Raw genomic sequence first — 27,065 nt, forward strand, 5'->3', positions numbered from 1 at the left:
CAGTCTGGGCCTTATTCTCAGACCTCTCATTAACAATGGGGTTTTGCCTGCAGAACAGCTGCTCACTGGATGTATTCACTTAGGTCACATTTTAAGTCACATTTTTTCCCCATTCTGACATTTGGTCTGAAAAACAGCTGATCCCCTTGACCACATTTGCATGCTTTTAGTTTTGCATTTAGTTGCTGCCACATGATTGGCTGATTAAATATTTGCATTAACAAGCTGGTGTACAGATTTCCCTAATAAAGTGGGCACTGAGTGTATATTATGAAGTATATGCAAAGTGCACAATTACAAACTTTACAGAAAAAGCATTAAGTCCCAATTGTATTAATTCAACACTCGGGCAAAGGTTAGAATCGCAGTCAAAGTCATACAAACAATGAATAAAACTGAACAATTAAAATCACATCTGCAATGCAAATACTGTACGTATGCTAATTATCGCGTACACTGTTATTTCCGGACGCATATCTAAAATGATATTATCTACGACACGCAGCATCCACCTGTGCTTAGCCTGCGAGCTGAGGCAGCTTGAATGTCTTGTGTTTGGCGCAGGTCAATGGGATATCCCTCATTGGAGAGACCCATAAGGAGGTGGTGGGAATTCTGAAGGAGCTGCCCATGTGCGTGTACGTGGTGTGCTGTCGTCCCGCCCAGACCGCGCTGAGTGACAGCAGATCCGGCCAATCCAGATTGAATTCCCGGAAAGCTATCTCCGCCGAGAAGGTATTTGTCCATTGAAATTCCGAGCTCTCTGTTCGGCTTCGATGCATTTCTTTTTAAAGTACTTTCTCGCTCGGGGCTACGGCTTTCTAAGTACTGTGACAAAACATAATTATGTGCTGTATCGACACATTCTTGCCTTTTCTTCTCGAGAATGCCTGAACCGCTTCTTGAAATATCGAGGTGTGATACTCAAAGGGAGGCGCCTGTATCTTTCATATTCATTCACTCGCCCGTTCCTAATCTGTATGCAGCCTCTGTCTAATGGAGTGGGTGGTGTGCTCCAACATTTATCATGTAAAGGAGGATGGCTCTGAGCGGGACCAGTTTGATGTCATCAATCCACAAAACACAGCGGGTGCACCGCGGCACAATCGCTAACGAATGAAAAAAGTTACTTTATTCTGTGGGAAACGACACATGAGTCACCAAACAGAAACCGAGGCGAATTGATGGAACTGCCAACTAAGTTACATTGCATGAATGTGTGTGTGTGTGTGTGTGTGCGTGTGCATGTGCATGTCTATGTGTGTATTTGTGGGCGTAGGTGCATCCGTGTGTGTGTGTGTGTGTGTGTGTGTGTGCATGTCTATGCGTGTGTTTGTGGGCGTAGGTGCATCCGTGTGTGTGTGTGTGTGTGCGCGTGTGCATGTCTATGCGTGTGTTTGTGGGCGTAGGTGCATCCGTGTGTGTGTGTGTGTGTGCGCGTGTGCATGTCTATGCGTGTGTTTGTGGGCGTAGGTGCATCCGTGTGTGTGTGTGTGCATGTGCATGTCTATGCGTGTGTTTGTGGGCGTAGGTGCATCCGTGTGTGTGTGTGTGTGTGTGTGTGTGCGTGTTTGGGGGTGAATATCTTCCCTGTGCATACGTGTGTGTGTGTGTGTGTGTGTGCGTGTGCATGTCTATGCGTGTGTTTGTGGCCGTAGGTGCATCTGTGTGTGTGTGCGTGTGTGTGAGTGTGCGTGTGCATGTCTATGCGTGTGTTTGTGGCCGTAGGTGCATCCGTGTGTGTGTGTGTGTGTGTGTGCGTGTTTGGGGGGTGACTATCTCCCCTGTGCACACGTGTGATTTTTCACGGTCTGTAATCCCCACCTTAAGGAGCAGGGAGAAGTGGAAGGCTGCGTTGTGCACTGTGACGGGAGTGAGGCTTTGAAAGAGCACGTGGCAGAAGAGTCCCGTGGGTCTCCGCTGGCCATGTGGGAAACAGAGAGACAGGTCCTGGAGCTGGAGAAGGGGGACGCAGGGCTTGGCTTCAGTATCTTAGATTACCAGGTGTGTGGATGAGAAAAGGAGCCCTTAAAGGAACCAGGGATGGGATGGATTATATGAAACACCACTGTGTAATCATCCAGTGTGCAATCATCATTCCAACAAGAAAAGTTATTTTTTTCTCCATATTTATTTGTAAGAGCTAAGTTGTGTTAACTGAACTGTCCTGAACAATGACTTCCTGCAGCTGTACGCTGTGCTGTTGCTTTGTGGAAAGTTTGGTGCTTTTATCACAACTCACAATCTCTTAATTTGTATAATTATTATTATCAAATACAATTACTGTGTATCATCTCTGTGATTAAATAAGCAATTAGAATTGTGACTTTCAAAAGACAAACTCATCCTATCATTGTTCTCAGCGAGCCTATGAGCTAAGCCTGTCTGTAAAGTGAGCCCCTGTGTGCCACGTGATCCGCGCTCCGCGTAAAAGATGGATATCTACCTGTAGCCGAGGGCCGTCACGCTGGCTGCGTGGTTCTGATCCGCGTCTCCCCGCGGCGCGCGTGCGTGTGCGTGTGCGTGTGCGTGTGCGTGTGTCACAGGACCCGCTGGACCCGGAGAAGACGGTGACGGTGATCCGCTCCCTGGTCCCCGGCGGCGTGGCGGAGCGGGACGGCCGGCTGCTCCCGGGAGACCGGCTGATGTCCGTCAACGACGCGGACCTGGGGAGCAGCAGCCTGGAGGAGGCCGTGCGGGCGCTGAAGGGGGCCGGCCGCGGCCCGGTGCGCATCGGCGTGGCCAAACCCCTGCCCGTAAGGACGCCGCCGTCGCGTTTTCAACCCTAAAATGCCACAGATGCGCGTGTGCCGTTTCTGCTTTGTCTTTTTCTTTTGTGCGCGTTTCTGTGTGTGTGTTTTGGCCTGTGGCTTAGCAACCGCCGGCGAAAGGCGTCCGGTTACAGCCGGCTTGAATTTTTCATGCGGAGGGGCTCGGAACGAATTTGTGGCACGGTGTCAAATTCGGGGCCCCGCTCGGCTCGAGAATTAGTTGTGACAGTCTTGCCTTCGTGGCTCAACATCCATACTCCTTTCATTTTGAGGCAAATTGTTCAATTTTCTCAAGGTCAGGGTGCTTTCTGTTAGAAAGATGTAGGTCTGGGCCTCATTGTTCTGCGCTGGCCATTCCTCACTTTCCCAAATTGATTTGTGTTAGATTCAATTTGCGGGCTGACACACCTTGCATGCATCAGTTGAAATAACCCTCTTCTAGAACATTCCGCAGTGTCTGCTTATGTATACGCTGGTTCGCGAAAAGTCACGTTTGCCTTGATATATTTGTGTATTTTCCCCCCCCAACCAATATATAATATCCAGATAGCACCAGTATTTATGCTGTTAGATCAGAACATCTCGGCAACCTATGCAGAAAAAAATACAAGAAATAGAACTGAAGGTATTCAGATTATTTAATTAGCATTAGATTTGGCCAATCAATTTATAACAAATGACTCAAAAGGGCATGCCTGTTTTTAATAACGTGCAAAACAAGCACAAGCAAGTTTTTCATTGCATGCTGAATGTCCGACTATATGTAACACATTGAAATGTAAATTTGTTTCAGCTGTGGAGTGTTTTTAGTCATGCAAATACACTGAGAGAGGGGTGGTGTTCCAGATACAACAGCTCCACCCCCCACACAAAAAAAAAACCCCCACACAGTTGGGGACAACTACATCCTCTGCACTGACCGGGGTGGCAGAGTTTTCACCCTTCCTGAAAAAATACCAGCTTGCCAAGGTTGTGTAACCAGAATGATGAATGTCTTTTAATGTCTTTGGCTGTGCTGTTGATATTGGCCATTAACTGTGCTAATGCACAGCAGTCTTGCCAAGCACTGCTTAAATGCGGTAGGTAAATAGGTGTTGGCATTACAGCAGTGTTGAAGGAAACACTATGAAATTTAATCTTCTCTTTTCTTTGGTGGATTACCAGCGTGTGCCATCATAGCAGATGTTTACTCCGCCGCTAATATTTATTATTTATTTGCTTGATTTTTTTTTTTTGGCCAGATGGACTACTATGATCTCGACTTAACGAATGAGACGTCGTTTGACCGTAACCACGACACCCCCAAAGCAGCCATGTTGGCTCCGCGTAGCAGCAACTGCACTGAACGGAAGGTATGTAGCCTCATAATTCTCAACGGAATTCGTGTAAAAAATGTACTGTCGGTTATGCAACGAGAAATGTAAGTTTGTGTGATAGACACCGATATGATATATAAGGTACGGCGTGCAGCGAAGGCAGCACGATATCAGCCGAAGGAGAAAGTTGTAAACGTACCGGCACAATTAAAAAATGGCCCTTATTTGGATGCAGAGTTGGACACACCAGGGGTCAGAAAGTAAAAGTCCTGCCATGTGTTTCTTCCACCTTTGAACCCAGCCAGTGGATATAACTAATTAGTGCTTCTGGCTGAGGAATTGTGCCAATTAGCAAATCCATGTGCTTGGAACTAAATGCTGTATTTTCTGTTTGGATGGCAGAATATTTGACATTGGGTGTAAGCTGATGGAGAGAAATGACCTGAGCATATGCTGTCATATACTGGTGCAGATGTTTCGTGTTTTCTGAAGCTGCTGGTGTAGTTAGCTGTGCATGGTGCATTGCATATCCAACACACTTTTCCACACAGCCTGTGTTGAAAGTAACACAAAATATGGTGTCCATAACTAGACATGAAGGTGTGTTTAAAAAATGATGCATTGTGTGTGTTTTTTTTTTTTTTTTAACATATCTGCTTTGAGAGTCTACATGTCCATCAATGCTACAAAATGGCGTTCAAGTTTAAAATGAGTTTTTACAGAATGAAGTAGGGCAGAAGAGAGCATGTGACTATGCATTACTGTGGTCTGAAAGCAGCAGGCTATAGGTAAGGAGAGCGTTGCATGAAGGGATTTCAGCTGTGTTTGCTGATACATAAATCGCAGGGTTTCCTGCTTCCATTAGGCTGACATGGCTGAAATGTAATGGATCTTGGATCTATTATAGATGTTGTAGATGCAAGACTTGCATGGTTCCTCTGGCGTTCTCCAGTTTAACTGATTTCCGCAGTCTATATCAGATTTATTTATATATGATAATATGCTGTACCCTAAATAAAACGGTAAATATAAAACATAGGCTGACACGCACGTATACTCACACACACACACACAAACACACGTGCACAATTTTACCTAAGCAGAATATGATTTTCATTTTATTTTTTAATGCTTCCTTAAGCTGCAGAGTCTAAATTTTTTTTATCTTCTGTCATTCAACAATAATGCCAGACATTTGCCTTAAAATTACAGTAGAATAGTAATGAACTGATAGGTCAGCCAAATACAATATGAAAACGGAAGCAGACGTAAGATGGATTGATTTAATAAAGCCAGGCACTCAGGTGTGCGTAAATATCTACTGTGGAATAAACAAGTCGTTCCCAACCCTGTTCCCGGAGATCTATTGTCCTGTAGGTCTTTATTTCAAACCTAATTTGGCACAGCTGTTTCTTCTAATTTGCAGCTCAATGAGATCTCTAGCGGTTGGAGGAGGTGTGCTTTGTAAGGGTTGGAGTAAAACCTGGTAAGGTGTGCTATATAAGGGTTGGAGAAAATACCTGGTGAGGTGTGCTATATTAGGGTTGGAGTGAAAACCTGGTAAGGTGTGCTATATAAGGGTTGGAGTAAAAACCTGGTAAGGCATGCTTTGTAAGGGTTGGAGTACAAACCTGTTGGATTAGTCTGGCAGATCTCCAGGTATACTGGTAGCTCTGGTTGGAACCACTGGATTAAACATTCCCAGCCTTGGACAAAGGAATGAGAAAGAGCATTTGTAGCCATTGCTATGTATTGATTAAAAAAGCATTACAAATTTTGAAATTAGATAAACGTCTTAGCACTACTAATAAATGCAATGCAAATCTGTGTTTGAAATGAAGAAAGGCGTTTATGTACGTCAATCCATCTGCACATGAAGCAAAACTGACATGGAGATTATCGTACAGCTGTATGAAAGAAGATTAATTTTCTACAGAGATCCTGAATACTGATGCCACTGCATGCTTGCCCGTTCAGCTGATTCAGGGCTCATAGATTTACACTATAAGTACAAAGTGAGATCAGTAAAGGATTGAATTCAAGTTGGTGCACTTTCAACCTTATGACTATTTCAGAATACTGAACAACTTCTGTTCCTGTCGGGGTTTGGGACAGAGGGAACCGATCGCAGACTCTGGGATACGATAACAGCAGGCTTTATTGACAAGGGGCAGATCCAAAACATAATCCACAAACAGGCAACGGATGAGATCCAGGCAGACAGGTACATGCGGGGCAGGCAGAGCGTAATCGTGAGACAGGCAGGGTTCAAAAACTGGGGAGACAGAAAAGCAAAGGTACAAATCCGAAAAATCCAAAGCAGAGTAAAAAAAAACAGGCAGAGATCAAAAACAGATCGGAACGGTACAGGGCACAGGGCACAGGGAAGCTAGAACTGGGGTAGGGAACAGAATCACAGAAAGACGAACTAGCGACAATGAACTGGAAAAGACAGGTTTAAATAGACTAAACAAATAACAAATTAACTAAATGATAAACAGGCAAGAAAAATGGCAGCAATGACAGGAAGGAAGTCCATATAAGGAGTTGGGAGGAGGAGACATGACATGGGACACAGCTGAAACAAATGGATGAAGGTGAATGGAGCAGGAATCAGACTACGGAAAGCACAGAGGTAACGAAAGGCAAAAACGCTGGCGACTTAGACATAAAACAGATAACAGAAAAAGCACAGAACCTGACAGTTCCACAGTATCTCAGTAGCAAACTGGGGGTCCTCACCTGCATTAGGCGATTCATCTGATTATTACGACCATTGTTACTGCAAAATCCGTATGTGAGAATAGTATGGCTCAGAAATTAAAGCCATTGAAAGCGGAGTCCCATTACCGCATTTGTACAATGCAGAATAATCTTTCCTGCTTCTCCAATGCGGCGTTCTTATTTGTGTTTCCCGAAAATGGACCATTTCCTGGACACATCTCTCGCAGTGCTGTGCTGTATCTGACATCTGGTTCTCTGACATAGGCCCCAGAACAAAAACAAATAGGTCCAGTGTTGAGGCACCCGTATTTTACTTTTATTGTGTGTGTGATAATGGAAGGATCTGCAGAGTGATTCACAGCCATGCAGCGGAGTCACGAGTGCCTCATATCCAGCCAGCAGAAGCTATGTTGTGCTTTTCAGCCACCGGGAATCCTCCAGGACAGGAGATATTATGGTTCGAGATATTCCCCGCTGGCCGGTAATGCCGGCTGAATGGCTCATTACTTGGAGTACGGTGGGGCGACCGGCGTGAATGAATTGTTAGTTTGGGTAATTGCGGTTCTAATGGGCTGTGGCCCTGACAGTGTGGTCTGCTTTGGTTTATGTGGCGGACCGCGCGTGCAGGCGTGTCTTCAGGGCCCCGGACGGCTGTGTCACGGTTTTCTGACGAGAGGCTGAGCGTGTTCCCCAAATTAAAGCCGCTCACGTCCTCTCAGCCTTGGAGCTTCAGGGCCGGCGTTGCCATGGGGAGCCTGGCAGCTGGCGCCTGGCGGGTAGGGGTGCCAGATTATTTCGGATTTGTCAAAACCGGACAACAGGCACAGCTGGAAGTGTGATCGTGAACGAGGTCCAGGACTGTCAGGCTGGGGAGGGGGGGGGGGGGGGGGTCCCCCTCAAACTCAGCGTTGGAACCAGGTAACCATTGTTCTGTTGGACCGGGAGAGTCATTACCACACACATTCACAAATCTGCTGACTATCGCCGCATTTTTGTTCCAACAATTACTCAGGCCGGACATTGTATTGTCGGAACCACCAACCAGACCTGTGCGAATACTACAAAACTGGGAATTCAGGCGAAAAACGAAACCTCTGCCAACCCTACTCTGGTATGATGTCACCAAGGGAGCCAGGCAGGTCAGGCCTGGTGGAGCTCAAGCCCTATTGGACACGAATGACATGTGACTCGGTCCATGTTCGTGAAGAATGTGACAAGGCCCCTGAGGTCTGCGGAGGGCATACGAAAAGCAGAGAGGTTCAGCAACCACAGGGTTTATAGCAGGGAAATGCTGCACATGTATGTTATGGTAAATGGTAAATGGTTGGTATTTATATAGCGCCTTTATCCAAAGCGCTGTACAATTGATGCTTCTCATTCACCCATTCATTCACACACTCACACACCAACGGCGATTGGCTGCCATGCAAGGCACCGACCAGCTCTTCAGGAGCATTTAGGGGTTAGGTGTCTTGCTCAGGGACACTTCGACAGCCCAGGCGGGGATCGAACCGGCAACCCTCCAACTGCCAGATGACTGCTCTTACTGCCTGAGTCATGTCACCCCTAATTCAACCCCCAATAGGGGTGATGTTAGCGTAGCTACAAGGGCAAGATATGAGTTGGATTTTCCATAGTGATGCAATACATAACCTGAAATACAGCTTTATACACAGTATAAAAAATGACATAATATTGTAATATAATATAACAATATACTGATAAAGATGTAAATATCAAAACATAAGTATGTAAGTCCATGGTCTGAATGGGCATTGAGATTAATTGCAGCAGTCCAACAGTTGTCACTGAGCATTGAAAATGGTTGACAAGAATATTTGGGAGAATCCTGATCTACATTTCTTGAAAGTGAAATGAGGTTTCATTTATTTTCATGGAAAAGTAAAAAAGGCAAACATGAAGGCGGATCCTATTCTTATCCTTATGTAATTGTTTTATAACCGGCTGTAGAACTATTGATTGATGCAGTGGTTGTCGTGATTCTTTTAAAAGCCAATTTAGTGCCTCAATGTCTAAACTAGACTAGGGTAAAAAAAACAAAAAAAACAATGATGCATGCACCAGTAAAATATGTTGTAGTCCGCATAAGCATGAATATTTATGCAAAGACACATTAATAAAACTATATAATGTAATATCTAGCGGAGCATGATCTAAAGGTATGTGCCATGCAATAAGATGGTAAAACGGTAAATGACAGGCATTTATATAGCACCTTTATCCAAAGCGCTGTAGAATTGATGCTTCTCCATTCACCCATTCATACACACACTCACACACTGACGGCGATTGGCTGCCATGCAAGGCCCCGACCTGCTCGTCAGGAGCATTTGGGGGTTAGGCGTCTTGCTCAGGGACACTTCGACACAGCCCGGGCAGGGAATCGAACCGGCAATCCTCCGACTGTCAGACGACTGCTCTTACTGCCTGAGCCATGTCGCCCCCATAATATATAATAGGTAATATCTATTTGAAAACGTGTTGTGGTTGTGGCTGCATATTGTTGTGGCTGCTGTTCCCAAAGCCAAGGTTGCGTTTGTATTCGGCACCCCTATGGAGGCGTGGAGGGTGGGGGGGGGGGGGGGGGGGAAGGGGTTGAATTTGACCTGAAACCCTTGCGCATGAATCACTGAACCGTGATTGGTTCCCCTCTCAGCCTCTCCCTGTCACCGGGCCCCCGGCCCCCGGGCTCCTCTTCACAATAGCGGCCAATCTCGGGGGCCGCGCGCGGGGGCCATTCGTCTTCCGTAGAGCGCCGGGCCCTGCGCGCGTATCGAGAGGGCCAGGCTAGATAAGGCGTTGATGTTGACTCTGACGGCGCGGGTGTTTGTCATTGCGGTCACACAGGAGGACCGGACGCGCCCGGACCCCGGCGACCCGCAGGACGGCGATAAGCCCACCGCCACGTCTGGAGCCCCCTTTCAGAGGACAATTACGGTTGCCAAGGGCAACTCTAGTCTCGGTATGTTATCTGTCTTTTTTATGGCGCTGTTCTCTTTGTGTGTGTACATTGTTACCATGGCAATGCTTAATGGTGTTGATTTTTCTAAAGAGCTATAAATATCAAAGTATAACACAATCTGTGCAAAATAGGTGCCATCCCAGCGGTGCCCATTATGCTAAACTAGTGTTATACTAACATTGTAATACATTTAACAGCTTCCACAATGCAACAAATAAAGAACACAATAGGGCCTAAATGCATGAGTAAATCATTGTAAAATAAAGTTGGTGTATGTTTTTTTTTTTTTACTTTAGAAAATAGTGAGGCTTAGGGAGTCAAATACAGAACTAGTCTTTAAATGCAAAATTTTATTGGTTACACCTTACCAAACAATGCTATGAATGTTCAGTCAAAGATATTGTTTAGTAATTGTATACTGTCAAACAAAATACGCGATCAAACATGTGGTTACTTTTTGTGCATACAAGTTTTAATTGCTGAATGATTTGTTTGATTCATATGTGTATTTTTACCGACGGTTTTATTTTATTATCTTACATACAATTGGTTTAGATTAAAAGCTAATAACCAAGGTGAAATCGAATAGATTCTGCAAGAACAAATAGTGGGATATGTCCATTTCAGAATGAATTAGTTGGCATAGCAGTTTCCACATGCATGGTTCCGTATTCAGACCAAAACAACTATTCAGAACAATACATATACTGAGCATGCCTTCAGTAAATAAATGTTTTGCAAGACAATATGCCTGCTTTTCATTGTGTGAACGGTAGTACTAGTACCCATGTAATGCCTGCTTGAAGAGACTCTTTGTAATGTTCAATGCGTGTTGCATAGACTACACTAAATATCGAGCTAAATAGGAACACAGAAATATAACATGCCCGACGGCCCGTAACCATTCTACTCCCGATACAGAGCTAAGAAGCACAGAAAACACAGATCAAAGATTCGTACTACTCATCCTCCTCCTTCCTGACTCTTCCTCTTCCTTCCTTCCCATCTGTGTCTGTTTCTTAGCCAGCCCAGAACACTGCGTTTCATTTCAGGTCTTAAAAGAAAGCCGTAACCAGACCAAAACATTGAGTTGGTGCTTTTCATTTCAGGTCTTAAAAGAAAGCCGTAACCAGACCAAAACATTGAGTTGGTGCTTTTCATTTCAGGTCTTAAAAGAAAGCTGTAACCAGGGCAAGACAGTGAGCTGGTGTGATTGAGGGCTTACTGGAAAGACAGAAAAAACAGGACCACAGATTCTAATAGAATGTGCTACTCAAGGACCTGCCCTTTACTACCGAAAGCCTTTTAAAAATATTCAGGGGATAAGCACACGGTGATAGCAGGCTCTCTGTTAAAGGATGTTTTGAGATGGAAACAGGATGGGGCACTTCTTTCACACCTCCTCATGTCTCCCCTTCTGGCCATGACTTTCCATAACCTGCAGAATGCTAATTTCCTGAGTGTTGGCATAGGCACGTTGCTCTGTCTTTGTGTGTTTAGAAAAATGAAGTAAACATTATGGTCCTTGTTTTTGGCTTCAATTTAAAATTTTCATGGATGACTGTGATCTGCGGAACTGACTCATTCGCTGCTGCCTTGCACCATCTCTAGAGCTAGGTGGGAGGGGGTAATGTTTACATACAGGCGTTGACCCGTCCAATGAAAACCAACAGATTAAAATTAGGGGGTGCTTACAGGCAATAATTCAGTACATGTTAAAGTCAACACCAAAACTTCCTTCGGTTTTAGCCCATTATCTGGGAGAGCACAAACACCGGACTGAGCATGCTCAGTAATGTCAGACCGTAGTGGAGAGCACAAACACCGGACTGAGCGTGCTCAGTAGTGTCAGACCGCGGTGGAGAGCACAAACACCGGACTGAGCATGCTCTGTAATGTCAGACCATAGTGGAGAGCACAAACACCAGACTGAGCATGCTCAGTAATGTCAGACCGTGATGGAGAGCACCAACACCGGACTGAGCGTGCTCAGTAATGTCAGACTGTAGTGGAGAGCACAAACACCGGACTGAGCGTGCTCAGTAATGTCAGACCATAATGGAGAGCACAAACACCGGACTGAGCGTGCTCAGTAATGTCAGACCATAATGGAGAGCACAAACATCGGACTGAGCGTGCTCAGTAATGTCAGACCGTAGTGCAAAGCACAAACACAGGACTGAGCGTGCTCAGTAATGTCAGACCGTGGTGGAGAGGACAAACACCGGACTGAGCGTGCTCAGTAGTGTCAGACCGCGGTGCGTGAGCACAAACACCGGACTGAGCGTGCTCAGTAGTGTCAGACCGCGGTGGAGAGCACAAACACCGGACTGAGCGTGCTCGGTAGTGTCAGACCGCGGTGCGTGACAGTCCTGTGAAACCCTGTGTGTTGGCAGGGATGACAGTGAGTGCCATCAAGGATGGCTCAGGGATGGTAGTCCGCAGCATCGTTCACGGCGGGTCCATCAGCAGGGACGGGCGGCTGGCCGTGGGAGACTGCATTTTAGCCATCAACGGAGAGCCCACCGTTAATCTGACCAACGCCCAGGGGCGCGCGCTTCTGAGGCGGCAGTCTCTCATTGGCCCAGACATCAGGTAAGGGGGCGGGGCCAGCACGACTCCTGCTTCCTGCATGCAACACTGAGTGTGCTCACCACTGCAGGCCCCACAGAGAGGGGCCTATTCGGCCTAACCGCAGCGATTCCACCCTAAAAAAGCAGGCCTGAAATATACATGAGTGTTACTTGTTTCTTTTTTTCCAATCAATAATGAAATATTCACAGTTAATCAAATTGTGATTGGAAGTAATGAACTTGTCCTTAAACGGTTTGGTAAATAAACGAATGAAACAAAATACATTGCGGTTTGATTGAGCTATGACCACAACACCATTAGCAGTACAATGCAAGAAAAAAGACCAAAAGATGCCGGATCAGTGTAGCATATAACATAATGTAAGACGCAGGCACATTTCTGCACATTTACAGTTGAAAAGCAAGATACAGTTAGAGGTAAATGTCAAAGGGATGCACTGTGTTGTTGGTCATGGCTGATTAATTCCTAATTAGACTTTTTTACATACCTTTACTCTAGTCACTATGGTAACTGATAGTCCATTGAACCTATTTGAAGGCAAAGTTCTCTTCTTCTCATGTGTTTCTGAAAAAATGAACACTTAACAACAGAGATCTTCAGTATCACTGGACTGGCTGATTTCTTGAATTACAGAAAATGGTAAAAGTACACAATAGGCAGATGTAAGATCCTTCCCACCGTGTGTGTCTGTGTGTGTGTGTTCATGTGTGTGTATATGCATGCAAGTTTGTGCATATGTGTGTGCGTGCATGTGTGTGCATATGTCTATCTGTGCATGCATATATGTGTGTTGTTTGTTCTATGCTGGAATTTTTCATGAATAGAACTGGAGTATCTCAGTGGACTTAATGCAAATATATATTTAAAACAATCATACACCCATGTTTTCAAATGTTTCCCTACATTAATTTATTGTAAATGTAGACTTAGAGCTTCATGTGGTTCTGGGGTTGAGACTGGCCAGGGGTGTGAATTGAACACATCAATGAGATCGTACTGTGTACATTCTCCAAACTGCATTTTGGAATTAGGGGGCAGCACTTTAATTAGCCAGCCAAAGCCTTACCTTTGTTCTCATAATTAGTCTCTATCGCTTTTCACTTACTTTGTTTGATAAACAAGGACGAGAATTAGCCGGATTAATTAATTGCCGAGTTGGGGCTAATCCAAAAGTTGTCTTAACTTTGTCTGTAATTCTTGTGTTCTCTTTCTTCACCCAACATTAGAGAATGCTTTAGTGACATCAGTTTAATCCTCACTATTAATAAACTTTACTTATGAACAGGAAAAACCTCCTCATCGACTCTATCACATCGTGCACAATAACATATTTTATACAAACTTCAGAAGAACACACACACACACATACATACACAAACGGAGACTCACGCGCACATACACACGCACCAAATACGTGATTGGTGGGCATTGGTGGCGTGCTTCATCAAGCTGTATGCATTGTGTAAAATTTGATGGAATAATTTGTGCACATTTTTTTTTCCCCTTCTAAAACAACTATTCTTTTTCAATAATTATATGTAAATACACATGAATAATTCATTCACAGTTCACCGCAGGTCAATAGACAGTGCATATTTAGAATGAAAATGTTACATCCCTCCTGAACGAAGATAAGATAAAAATAAAATAAAATAAGGTAAACAAAACCAGAGCCATTCAGCAGAATGCTGATAAGGTGGAGGTGACCGTGCAAGCCGAAATCAACCTTCATTCGCGCATTAACCATACGCTACATTATTCACAAGCCCGCCGTGCATTGGTTTACTGATCCTTAGCAGGATCACGTCATATAAAAAAAGCTATTATTGGAGATGAATAAACAATTTCGGCAGCAGTGAAGGTGAAAACCTTAATTATATCAGCCGCATCTTCGGCGTCCCCGTGCATTTCACTTCCATAAATCTAATGCCGCGTACCTGGCTTGAAGAACCGCCCTGCTTAAACTTTCACTGATAAATGAGCAGAATTCCTGTAATTTTATTTTTCTTGCGAGAGTCAAACAAGGGCGCAGGCTAAAAACATTAATGCTCGCATGCGGTTTGAAATATGACATTACGTAAACGCTCGCTCTGACGGACGTGATTGAACAGGTACAGAAGGCATTGCCCTGAACTGCACAAGTGCTGTAGGCACCGCACGATTGGCTAAACGTGGTGGGATGATTAAGCACGGCGAGATGGGCAGGTACATGTCCGCATGTATTCAGTAATATTTACATGTATTCAGTTATCCATCCATCCATTATCTGAACCCGCTTATCCTGAACAGGGTCACGGGGGGGCTGGAGCCTATCCCAGCATACATTGGGCGAAAGGCAGGAATACACCCTGGACGGGTCGCCAGTCCATTGCAGGGCTGTATTCAGTTATGCCCGCATGTATTCAGTAATGTTTACATGTATTCAGTAATGCCCACACGCCTTCAGTCATGCCCACACGCATTCAGTAATGCCCACATGCATTCAGTAATGCCCACATGCACTCAGTAATGCCCACATGCATTCAGTCATGCCCACATGCATTCAGTAATGCCCACATGCATTCAGTAATGCCCACACGCCTTCAGTAATGCCCACATGCATTCAGTAATGCCCATATGCATTCAGTAATGCCCATATGTATTCAGTAATGCCCATATGCATTCAGTAATGCCCACATGCATTCAGTAATGCCCACATGTATTCAGTAATGTTAACATGTATCCCGTACTGCCCACATGCACTCAGTAATGCCCACATGCACTCAGTAATGCCCACATGCATTCAGTAATGCCCACATGCATTCAGTCATGCCCATATGCATTCAGTCATGCCCACATGCATTCAGTCATGCCCACATGCATTCAGTCATGCCCACATGCATTCAGTCATGCCCACATGTATTCAGTAATGCCCATATGCATTCAGTAATGCCCACATGTATTCAGTAATGCCCATATGCATTCAGTAATGCCCACATGCATTCAGTAATGCCCACATGCATTCAGTCATGCCCATATGCATTCAGTCATGCCCACATGCATTCAGTCATGCCCACATGCATTCAGTCATGCCCACATGCATTCAGTAATGCCCACATGCATTCAGTAATGCCCATATGCATTCAGTAATGCCCATATGCATTCAGTAATGCCCACATGCATTCAGTAATGCCCATATGCATTCAGTAATGCCCACATCATTCAGTAATGCCCATATGCATTCAGTAATGCCCACATGCATTCAGTAATGCCCACATGTATTCAGTAATGCCCATATGCATTCAGTAATGCCCACATGCATTCAGTAATGCCCACATGTATTCAGTAATGTTAACATGTATCCCGTACTGCCCACATGCACTCAGTAATGCCCACATGCACTCAGTAATGCCCACATGCATTCAGTAATGCCCACATGCATTCAGTAATGCCAACATGCATTCAGTGATGCCCACATGCATTCAGTGATGCCCACATGCATTCAGTAATGCCCACATGCATTCAGTAATGCCCATATGCATTCAGTAATGCCCACATGTATTCCGTTTTTGACTGTTGCGAAAGCCCCCTGCTGTGTGTGTGGCTCGCTGTCTTCCAGCATCGCGTACGTCCCCGCAGAGCATCTGAAGGAGTACAGGGCCTCCCTCAGGCTGCCTGCCCAGGATGACATCACCGAGGTGGATGCCCCGCCTACTCTGCGGTGAGTGGCAGTTCTAAAAATGAACTTTTCATCATGAGCACAGAAAACCCTTCAACCGTCTGAAAAATACCCCCGTCCTGACACTCAAGCCCCCAGTCCAAGCGCTGCAATCAGGCGGTTGTTTTTGTGAAGAAGATTGCCTATAAGCCTGTCTCTTTACTGAGTTCATTTTTTTTAAATAAAATAAAATGCAGTCATTTTAAGCCCAAATATGTCAGAAAAGTCAGGGAATGAGGATTGAGTATTGCATTTACAGTGTTGGAGTAAATTTCGTTTTAGAGTCCAAAAGCCCTGATGCCATCGGCTATGGCCTTTATAGTGTTAAGTTACACAAAGGTTCTGAACTGGTCCGTCTGCAGACGCAGGGTTAACACTACCAGTGTTAACACTGTTCAGACCCAGCGGGAGTTCCGTGTTGTGCATGAAGGTCCTTGTTTATTCATAGAGACACCGTGAACCAGCAGACTGCAAACATGAATTCTGAAGGTCCATTTGAAGAAGTCTAACTACACGTTCCATGGTACATTTTCCACGCTTGTATGGTAATTCTCCTCATTTTCGGCGTGTTTCATGGATATTATACATGGGTGGCGCTGATTGCCTGCCGGCAGGTGATAGAGGCGAAAGATGGAGACTCCTCTCCTTTTCAAACGTTTGACACAATGCAGAGACTCGGGGAAAAAGGTACCATTATAATTTTCCCAAATTGCTGCATTATCAGCAAATATATTCATGAGAATTTCTCTAGAAATCATCAACAGAGTGTGGGCGTCCGATGCAGAGTGAGGAACTGCGCCATGCACGGCAATTTGTACCTGATGAATGAGCTGCATGATATTCTCTTTTTCATAAGGCGCTGTATTGATTGTTTGAATAGTAATATGGTCCCCGTTATGGGAAGCAGTCTCCTTCCTCTGAAATACAGGAGCTGTAATTCTCGGCACCGTTTGTTTCGTTGAGCTTTTATGACGGAGGTGTGGAAAGAGTACACAGTACACTGGAGATCCTTGTACGAGGGTTATTTGTATTGAAGGCAATGGAGATAATGTGTGAACACTTTCAGACGTGCATGAATGAGTTTGCTCATTTTAGAGCCATGGACAATGAAAGAGAACAGATCCCACATCCTGTCACCTGAGGCTCAGATCAGCAAGATAATCACTTGTATTTTGATAATGATTTTACATCTGGGCTGTCATTCAGTCTATAGGAAATAACCTTTGACCTGAACCCCTGTCTCAGTCACACACAAGCACGAGAGTCGCTGGGTACAATGTATTTTTATTTGTCATGTTTTGGTTGGGGGATGTTTCTATTTTATAGCATTTTCTTGTGTGTGTGTGTGTGTGTGTGTGTGCATTTGAGTGGGAGTGTGTGAGTGTGTGTGTGTATGTGTGTGTGTGAGTGTGTGTAAATGGGAGTGTGTGTGTGTGTGCATGTGAGTGGGAGTGTTTGCATGTGAGTGGGAGTATGTGTGTGTGTGTGCATGTGAGTGGGAGTGTGTGTGAATGTGTGTGAGAGAGTGTGTGTGTGTGCATATGAGTGTGAGTGGAAGTGTGTGTGAGTGTGTGTGTGCGCGTTACTATCAGAGTGCCAGGAGCCAGAGTAGAGACTCTTTCCCAAGGTCGCTGAAGGTTAAGGATGTGCACTTTGGTCAGGAGGAATGGCAGTAGCAGCTTGGCTCAGTCAGCTGGACATCAGTGATGAAGTCGCTCCAGCGGATCACACTCAGGTGACAGGTTTCCATGGTGACAGGAGGGGCAGCGCGGGAGGGAGTTACACGGAGTTATGGAACACTCTTTCTCCACTTCTGCAGGAGAAAGATCACAGGCGTTACGAAGCCGGAGCACAAGGGAGGAGAGGACCCGGAGCCACACGGTGTCGACCGCGACAGCTGGAACCAGCCGAGGAAGTAAGAATAACCAATGAGGAGCACGCTCTGTTCTGACAGGTTCCAGCTGTCCAATCACCAGCTGGAGCGTTGGGGAGTTCAGCATCAGTCATTGTTTGCTGCTGATTAATCATTCATGGCTTTGCCTTTAAGACCGCTCTGTATATTTTGCATGAAGGGCAGCTAAGGATATTGGAGGAAAATGTTATCGACAGTTGGGCTGGGATGATTAATGGTTTTCTCTGCAATGCTTTCAGTCCATCTCCGAGCAATTTAATGTTTTGATGTTAAATGATCATAAAATCTATTATTTGCTTTTTATTGCACTGAAATTAAGTTTGTTCATTTCCCTCCCAATGGTATAGTGACTTATATCTATACTTGCCAGCTTTGATGCTTTATTTATGTGTGAATTCATTTTAAGTGTGAATTGAATGTGGTTTTATTCATTTTTCCCTTTTTCTTTGTGTTGATTCTGTCAGTTCCAGTCACATGGGAACAGATGTAGCCTAACGGCCCTTCATTTGAATTAGTGTTCAGAACAAGCATATAAGAATAGTTTTGTAGTTATGCCACCAGACGCCCCCACCTCCCCCTCTCCAAATCTGGCGATTTTTGAACATCACAGTTGATGATAACAGAAGGATAATTCAGCACTGTTTAATACATAACTTGTCATATTCCATAATGTCATATTTATGAATCTGTCTGAATGTCAGCTCCTAAGAATTAACCGGCTTTGTAATAATCGTGACTAAAGAGAGAAGCATCACAAACATCTTTATCACTGCTTTACATTATGATTTAAAATTTGTGCTTGGAGCCTGAATGTACTTGTCTAAAAATGTCTGTAATATTCCGACTGAACTAAATGGGCAGGGCTTAATCACCCCAAACGCACACTCCAGCCAGGAATGGCCAATTCTACCGTGGATTTGGGGTCATAATGTCACAAGTGAATACATACGAGTTTGTGGATATTTACTAAAAATAAGCAATATGGTGTATCAGCCATCAGGGAAGCAACATAATGAGATTTATCAAAACTCGCAAGGTCTACTCCTCCTATGATTGCATCTCTTGTTTAAAACATTTTTACTTCAGTTGAAAGAGGTGGAAGATAGAAGAGAGGGCAATTGCAAACCAAAAGCATATTCAGTACCTGGATCTCATAAACGAGGGAAGCACGCCGTCTTGCAAGCTGTGCAGTAATTGATTCACTCGAGAAAATGAAATGTGATTGGGCTGTACCTGCAATCCATTCATCTGATGCACACCGAATGCTTTATTCATCGCTTCATTAGTTATTCCTCTGTTGCTGAGTTTGAGGTTATGTAGATTTTAATTGAGAGTTATCATTATCATGCTTATGCATTATTGACCACGCTTGCATCGCAGTGTTTATGTATCACTTTAGAACAATGATGGAGGCTTTCAATTCGCCGACGCCTGCCAGGAACAGGGCGAACGAGAGGCGTTGTTATCTGGCGGTAACCGGGGGCGATGGGCATTGTGATGCGTTTCCCCCCAGGGTGGAGCTGCACAGGGAGTGCGGGAAGTCTCTGGGCATCAGCATCATGGGGGGGCGTGGCATGGGCAGTCGCCTTAGCAACGGCGAGGTGATGAGGGGCATCTTCATCAAGCACATCCTGGAGGACAGCCCCGCCGGCAGGGACGGAACGCTGAAGCCCGGGGACCGGATCGTGGAGGTACGCGGAGCGAGACCTTCCCGCCGCCTTCACCGCATGACCTCATAACGCCATGATATATCTGCACTGCACTCCTCAGCCCTGCTGTAGGACTACTGTAGGAGGTACGAGGAGGGAGACCTTCCCGTTGCCTTCACTGCAGGGAGGTCCCTGTTCACAATACAGCCCACACCTTAGGACCCCATAACGCCATGATATCTGCACTGCACTCCTCAGCACTGCTGTAGGACTACTGTAGGAGGTACGAGGAGGGAGACCTTCCTGTTGCCTTCACTGCAGGGAGGTCCCTGTTCACAAAACAGCCCATACCTTAGGACCCCATAACGCCATGATATCTGCACTGCACTCCTCAGCACTGCTGTAGGACTACTGTAGGAGGTACGAGGAGGGAGACCTTCCCGCTGCCTTCACTGCAGGGAGGTCCCTGTTCACAATACAGCCCATACCTTAGGACCCCATAACGCCATGATATCTGCACTGCACTCCTCAGCCCTGCTGTAGGACTACTGTAGGAGGTACGAGGAGGGAGACCTTCCCGTTGCCTTCACTGCAGGGAGGTCCCTGTTCACAATACAGCCCACACCTTAGGACCCCATAACGCCATGATATCTGCACTGCACTCCTCAGCACTGCTGTAGGACTACTGTAGGAGGTACGCGGAGCGAGACCTTCCCGCTGCCTTCACCACATGACCCCATAACCCCGTGATATCTGCACTGCACTCCTCAGCACTGCTGTAGGACTACTGTAGGAGGTACGAGGAGGGAGACCTTCCCGCTGCCTTCACTGCAGGGAGGTCCCTGTTCACAAAACAGCTCACACCTTAGGACCCCATAACGCCATGATATCTGCACTGCACTCCTCAGCACTGCTGTAGGACTACTGTAGGAGGTACGAGGAGGGAGACCTTCCTGTTGCCTTCACTGCAGGCAGGTCCCTGTTCACAATACAGCCCATACCTTAGGACCCCATAACGCCATGATATTTGCACTGCACTTCTCAGCCCTGCTGTAGGACTACTGTAGGAGGTACGAGGAGGGAGACCTTCCCGCTGCCTTCACTGCAGGGAGGTCCCTGTTCACAATACAGCCCATACCTTAGGACCCCATAACGCCATGATATCTGCACTGCACTTCAGGGGCCAAGGCATTACAGACTCCTGATCGTAGCGCTTAGACAGCAGGCAGATCGAGGCCGTTTTTATGGATGGGGCTTGTTCAGCCTCCGTCCTGGAGGGCCGGAGCGGTAAAGTGCTTTTGTTCCGTCCGGGCACTTAAACACTTGATCCGGCCCGATTGTTGCGCTGATTGATCGCTTTAGCCTTCCCGGGTTCCCGGAGCATTAGCGGTTTCAGGAAAGCTGGAAATCCGGCTGACTTACGGCCCCACTGAACCTTGCGGGAGCCGGAAGGCGCTCCCGGCGATGACCGGGTGACGGGGGAACGGGGACGGATCACAGCCTTCCACAGGTGGAAAGTTTACGGGTCAGAAAGCAGAAAGTCCTGCCATGTTTCTCTTCTACCCATCAACTCAGCCGACTGGTTTTACCGGTTAGTCCTCCTTCCTGGATTTAGAATTGTGCTAATTATAAAATCCAGGTAATTGGGGAAAAAAACCTTTACTTTTTTTACCCACCCCTAACTAGGGATAGGTACTGATACCCAGTACTGCTATGACACCAGTTCCCATATGACTGGCACCTATTGAACCAAATTGCAAAGCATCTTTGGTGCCTTATTTTGGTGCCATACATGCTCACTAATGTTAAGCTCACCCTGTTGACTCAGGGACAGCAGGTATGGTTAGCAAGCTAGCTAACATTAAACAGTCAAAATGGCAAAAGTAAATGGTATAAATTTTAAGTAGAAAGTAAAATTTAAACAAATAATTAAAACAACACACACGATGTATTGCTAATAAAATTGTAATAACAATTTTCAGTTCCAGTCACATGGGAACAGATGTAGCCTAACGGCCCTTCATTTGAATTAGTGTTCAGAACAAGTATATAAGAATAGTTTTGTAGTTATGCCACCAGACGCCCCCACCTCCCCCTCTCCAAATCTGGCGATTTTTGAACATCACAGTAGATGATAACAGAAGGATAATTAAAAATCATTAAAAATCATTAAAAATCTAAATACATTCTTTATGGTTATTGTTTGCTCTTTATTATTAAGGGATCGGTTCAGGCACCATTTTAAAAGCATAATTCCAGCTGTACATCTCCACCAAACCCATCTCCCCTGCCACTCATTCCACCCTGACCGACAGAAATGAAATCATGGATGCAAGCCAACTTTCCGAAACTGTACTGTGACGAATCTGAAATGATCATTATGGGTTCTAAAGCTGTCACCAAAAGCGCTCACAGCCTTTCCCTCACCATCGACAGTTCCACAGTGTCCCCCTCCCTCATATGCACAAAGTCATTTTTTCACAATAACCTCTCTTTTCAGAAACATGTAAATCACGCAGCGTGAACTGCTTTTTTCCACCTCAAAAACATTGCCCGTCTAATGTTTGATTTAATGTCTCTGTTTATACTATCTAAACGATAACCATCCCACTATAAAAATGTTTGTAAGGGTAACGCTGTCAAGGGACACACTGTCTGCTCTGTGTGTGTATCAGGGTTAGGGTTAGGGTTAGTCAGGACATTTTTGTAAGGGTAACTGCTCTGCTTGTGTATCAGGGTTAGGGTTAGTTAGGAGATGTTTGTAAGGGTAACTCTGTCTGCTCTGTGTGTGTATCAGGGTTAGGGTTAGGGTTAGTTAGTACATGTTTGTAAGGGGCTCTGTGTGTGTATCAGGGTTAGGGTTAGGGTTAGTTAGGACATGTTTGTAAGGGGCTCTGTGTGTGTATCAGGGTTAGGGTTAGTTAGGACATGTTTGTAAGGGGCTCTGTGTGTGTATCAGGGTTAGGGTTAGGGTTAGTTAGTACATGTTTGTAAGGGGCTCTGTGTGTGTATCAGGGTTAGGGTTAGGGTTAGTTAGGACATGTTTGTAAGGGGCTCTGTGTGTGTATCAGGGTTAGGGTTAGTTAGGACATGTTTGTAAGGGGCTTTGTGTGTGTATCAGGGTTAGGGTTAGGGTAAGTTAGGACATGTTTGTACGGGGCTCTGTGTGTGTATCAGGGTTAGGGTTAGGGTTAGTTAGTACATGTTTGTAAGGGGCTCTGTGTGTGTATCAGGGTTAGGGTTAGGATTAGTTAGGACATGTTTGTAAGGGGCTCTGTGTGTATCAGGGTTAGGGTTAGTTAGGACATGTTTGTAAGGGGCTCTGTGTGTGTATCAGGGTTAGGGTTAGGGTTAGTTAGGACATGTTTGTAAGGGGCTCTGCGTGTGTACCAGGTGGGCGGAGTGGACCTCCAGGATGCCAGCCACGAGGAGGCTGTAGAGGCCATCCGAAAAGCCGGGGACCCCGTGGTTTTCTGCGTGCAGGACGTGGCCCAGTCTCCCACGGTGAGCCTCACACGCCCTCCCCACCTCATCGTCTGCGTGTTTGATCATGCAGCATTGTAGGCATTTAGCAGGCACTTTTATCCAGAGCGACCTGCACAGCATTTTACACACAGTCCATGTATACCTCAGTGTTTACTGAAGCTATTCAGGTTAAGTACCCTGGTCAAGAATACAACCGGCTATGCCTCCACTGGGAGTCAAACCCGTGACCTCTAGATCACAGGTCCAGATTCCTGACGACTGTCCAACACCGCCAGCCCTCAGTAGTCAGGGTCAACAGTCAAGTGGGGCTCCATGCATGGTGTCAAGCCATCGTCAATATTTAGAAGTTGAAAACTTAATATATAAGGTCAAGGCTTTGCCTCAGATTGTCATTTTCCAAAACTTCTTGTCAGCAATTTCCTCCAATCCCCTGGATATACAGTATGTCATTTACCCCATGCTGCGATAATAAGCACGTAAACACAATGCGTTCTACAACGCGCTCTTAATGCATGGGCGTGTGAGGATGAGCTGCAGGCTGTGTGATTATCACATTATGATAAGACAGGGGGGGGTTAAACCCCAAAATCTGCCCTTGGACCTGCCCAGGACCGCGCAACCTGCTCGCGGTCCATTTTCAACATGCCCCGCTTCAAATCTGACTGGGTACCCCTGCGACCCACGCTCCAACTCCCCCCAGAATGCCCTTCGCCTGCTGCCAGCCGTGTCTCCGGGCCCCACGCTGAGTGATTATCGCCGCCCGAAAGTGCGAATAAAACACCTGCGGCCGCGTCGCGGTCCGACCGAGGGCGAGGAAACGCGGTCGCTCGTAATTACCGCGCGCTCCTAATTCAGCCCTCCGCGCTTTTCGGCAGGCGAGCGGTCGGAACAGCCGCCGCCCCCGACGTTCATTTGCAGAAAACGTATCGACTTTTTCCCCAGAAACCGGGCAAAAAAAAAAAAATTCAATTTCAAGCTTGGGTTAGGTTATACCCATCGCATGAGAGGCGCGCGGACCGGAACGCCGACATGTTCCCAGAGAAAAGGGTCTGGGAGCCGGCTGAATGAATGAATGAATGATTAACGCGGGGGGTGCATTGGTATTCCAGTGTGTCCCGTGTAGCCTCGTCCGCTGAGGCTGAAGAGCCGTATGCTCAGATTTAGATAGATCTCTTTTATTTTGTTCCTCTTTCTCTGCGGAAGTTTTAGATTTGTATAGGTCTGTTTTTGCAGTTCTGATGATAGAACCCCCCCCCCACCACCACCACCACCAAAGTACTCCTCCCTCCATCTGTTCAGTTCATCCTCTCTCTTCCTGTAACCGGGGGCGGCCATAACCGATCCGTTTTTTTCGAGCGGCTTCCGCTTCCTGTCCCCGTCGTCGTTGGAACGCGGGGAAAACCCCCGAACAGATGTGGCTCTCCGTGAGAGCCGGCTCATTGGCCGCGAGCAGATGCGTTTGCGCTGAGGAGCCGGGCCGCCGTGTTGTGGTTCCCGTTGAGGGGGACTGATACGAGGAGAGGGTGCGGGCTGTGGAGCGCTGGGGCAGGCTGGGCTGGGGCAGGCTGGGCTGAGGCAGGCTGGGGCAGGCTGGGGCAGGCTGGGCTGGGGCAGGCTGGGCTGGGGCAGGCTGGGGCAGGCTGGGCTGGGGCAGGCTGGGCTGGGGCCGGCTGGGCTGGGGCAGGCTGGGGTGGGGCAGGCTGGGCTGGGGCAGCACTGGGCTGGGGCAGGCTGGGCTGGGGCAGGCTGGGGCAGGCTGGGCTGGGGCAGCACTGGGCTGGGGCAGGCAGGGCTGGGGCAGGCTGGGCTGAGGCAGGCTGGGCTGGGGCAGGCTGGGGCAGGCTGGGCTGGGGCAGCACTGGGCTGGGGCAGGCTGGGCTGGGGCAGGCTGGGCTGAGGCAGGCTGGGGCAGGCTGGGCTGGGGCAGCACTGGGCTGGGGCAGGCTGGGCTGGGGCAGGCAGGGCTGGGGCAGGCAGGGCTGGGGCAGGCAGGGCTGGGGCAGGCTGGGCTGAGGCAGGCTGGGCTGGGGCAGGCTGGGCTGGGGCAGGCTGGGCTGGGGCAGCACTGGGCTGGGGCAGGCTGGGCTGGGGCAGGCTGGGCTGAGGCAGGCTGGGCTGAGGCAGGCTGGGCTGGGGCAGGCTGGGCTGGGGCAGGCTGGGCTGGGGCAGCACTGGGCCCCTCCTCACCTATTGTCATGGCAGGAATACAGTAAACAGTCCTCCTCTACCCTGCGCTCCAGTTTCCTGTTCCCTTCCTCCTCTGTGTCTCAGCGTATATAGGGCCGACTGTAGCGTCTTGGTTAAGGTACATGACTGGGACCCGCAAGGTCGGTGGTTCGATCTCCGGTGTAGCCACAACAAGATCCGCACAGCCGTTGGGCCCTTGAGCAAGGCCCTCAACCCTGCATTGCTCCAGGGGAGGATTGTCTCCTGCTTAGTCTAATCAACTATATGTCGCTCTGGATAAGAGCGTCTGCCAAATGCCATTAATGTAATAACACACTCTTTTACGGGGCTCCGTACGTCAGCATGCTTTGGACACTGATGGTGAAACTCCCGTAGCTTTGGTTGTGTGTTAGCGTCATTAATTGGCTCCCAAAGTGGATGAGCCTGCACAATCATGTCACCACTGGCTCAGTGCCAAAACCACACTGACGATTAAACAGAAAAGAAGATGTTTAATAATACATTTATGTGGCCGTTAAAACATAGCCAGAGCTATGGTGTGCGTAATGTCTCTGTGCAGAGTGTGGTGCTGTAAGGAGTCACTAAAATTGGGTTTTGTACATGATGTAAAAACCAGAGACGGAAAATCGAGGTTAAGAGAATAAAAGTATTCCCCAGGGTTTTTTTCTGGATGTTTTTCACCTGGATTTGCCAATTAGGACAATTCTTCATCCGAGGAGGTACAAATAATTAGAGAAATCAACTGGCTGAGTTTATGGCTGGAAGCAACACATGGCTGGCTTTCTACTTTCTGACCCCTGGTCTTTCTAAAGAAAACGAACACAAGACAAAACCGTGTCTTAATGCACAGGTGAGTGCAGGGCAGGAGAGGAGTTTAGATTGGCCCTCAGTCCACCTCAGTTTTGACCACAGATGAGGCTGGAGTGTAGCCCTGTTTACACTCTCGCGGTGCGGCGTGGGTGGCTGAACACCCTCTTCGTGGTTTTTGTGTCATCTTCTCTTTCCTGCCAGTGAAATGCGTTTAATTTATTCCTGTCTTTGTTTGTTCCCTTGGAAATGGCCTCCACAGTCACCGTCTTCTGACCTCAGTGAGGAGCGGGTGCTTGTTACATCAAACACCACGGCAGAAAACAAGGTAGATATTCATAAATACTGCCTATTATATCCTCCTATGACCCGACAATTTACTTTAGTCCCCTGTCGGGGACACACGTCTCTGGTTTTAATCTCGAGAACCATACACTCTGCGATGACACATACACAACAATACTCTCAAACATGATGTGCCAAAAACCAACACAGAAATGTGTTGCCTTTAACTGGACAGTTCAACATTTCATGCTAGGTGTTGTCTTTAACTAGACAGTTAAACATTTCATGCTAGGTGTTGTCTTTAACTAGACAGTTAAACATTTCATGCTAGGTGTTGTCTTTAACTAGACAGTTAAACATTTCATGCTAGGTGTTGTCTTTAACTAGACGGTTAAACATTTCATGCTAGGTGTTGTCTTTAACTAGACAGTTAAACATTTCATGCTAGGCGTTGTCTTTAACTAGACAGTTAAACATTTCATGCTAGGTGTTGTCTTTAACTAGACAGTTAAACATTTCATGCTAGGTGTTGTCTTTAACACATCTGTGAGTGAAGGGACAATAAAAAAATTAATGTCTTTTTTAAGATATTGTCAATAAAACATGTTAGTGTTATCCAAGACACTTGCCTTATGCAAAAAATACTTAAACTC

At 46.6% G+C, this 27,065-nt stretch overlaps 1 protein-coding gene across 1 annotated transcript in view; it reads left to right on the forward strand.

Moving 5' to 3' along the window:
- Positions 1-27,065, forward strand: part of LOC133130535 (multiple PDZ domain protein-like) — a 64,499-nt gene that overhangs the window by 20,717 nt on the left and 16,717 nt on the right. Inside the window, exons 13-23 of the mRNA XM_061245189.1 lie at positions 565-735; positions 1,831-2,004; positions 2,547-2,756; positions 4,013-4,123; positions 9,680-9,794; positions 12,191-12,389; positions 15,988-16,089; positions 17,906-18,001; positions 19,512-19,689; positions 23,041-23,151; positions 26,390-26,539. Of these exons, the coding sequence (XP_061101173.1) occupies positions 565-735; positions 1,831-2,004; positions 2,547-2,756; positions 4,013-4,123; positions 9,680-9,794; positions 12,191-12,389; positions 15,988-16,089; positions 17,906-18,001; positions 19,512-19,689; positions 23,041-23,151; positions 26,390-26,539 (1,617 nt within the window). The remainder of the gene's footprint in view (positions 1-564; positions 736-1,830; positions 2,005-2,546; positions 2,757-4,012; positions 4,124-9,679; positions 9,795-12,190; positions 12,390-15,987; positions 16,090-17,905; positions 18,002-19,511; positions 19,690-23,040; positions 23,152-26,389; positions 26,540-27,065) is intronic.

The sequence above is a fragment of the Conger conger genome, chromosome 6 (genome assembly GCF_963514075.1).
Source record: "Conger conger chromosome 6, fConCon1.1, whole genome shotgun sequence".
Taxonomy (NCBI): Eukaryota; Metazoa; Chordata; class Actinopteri; order Anguilliformes; family Congridae; genus Conger; species Conger conger.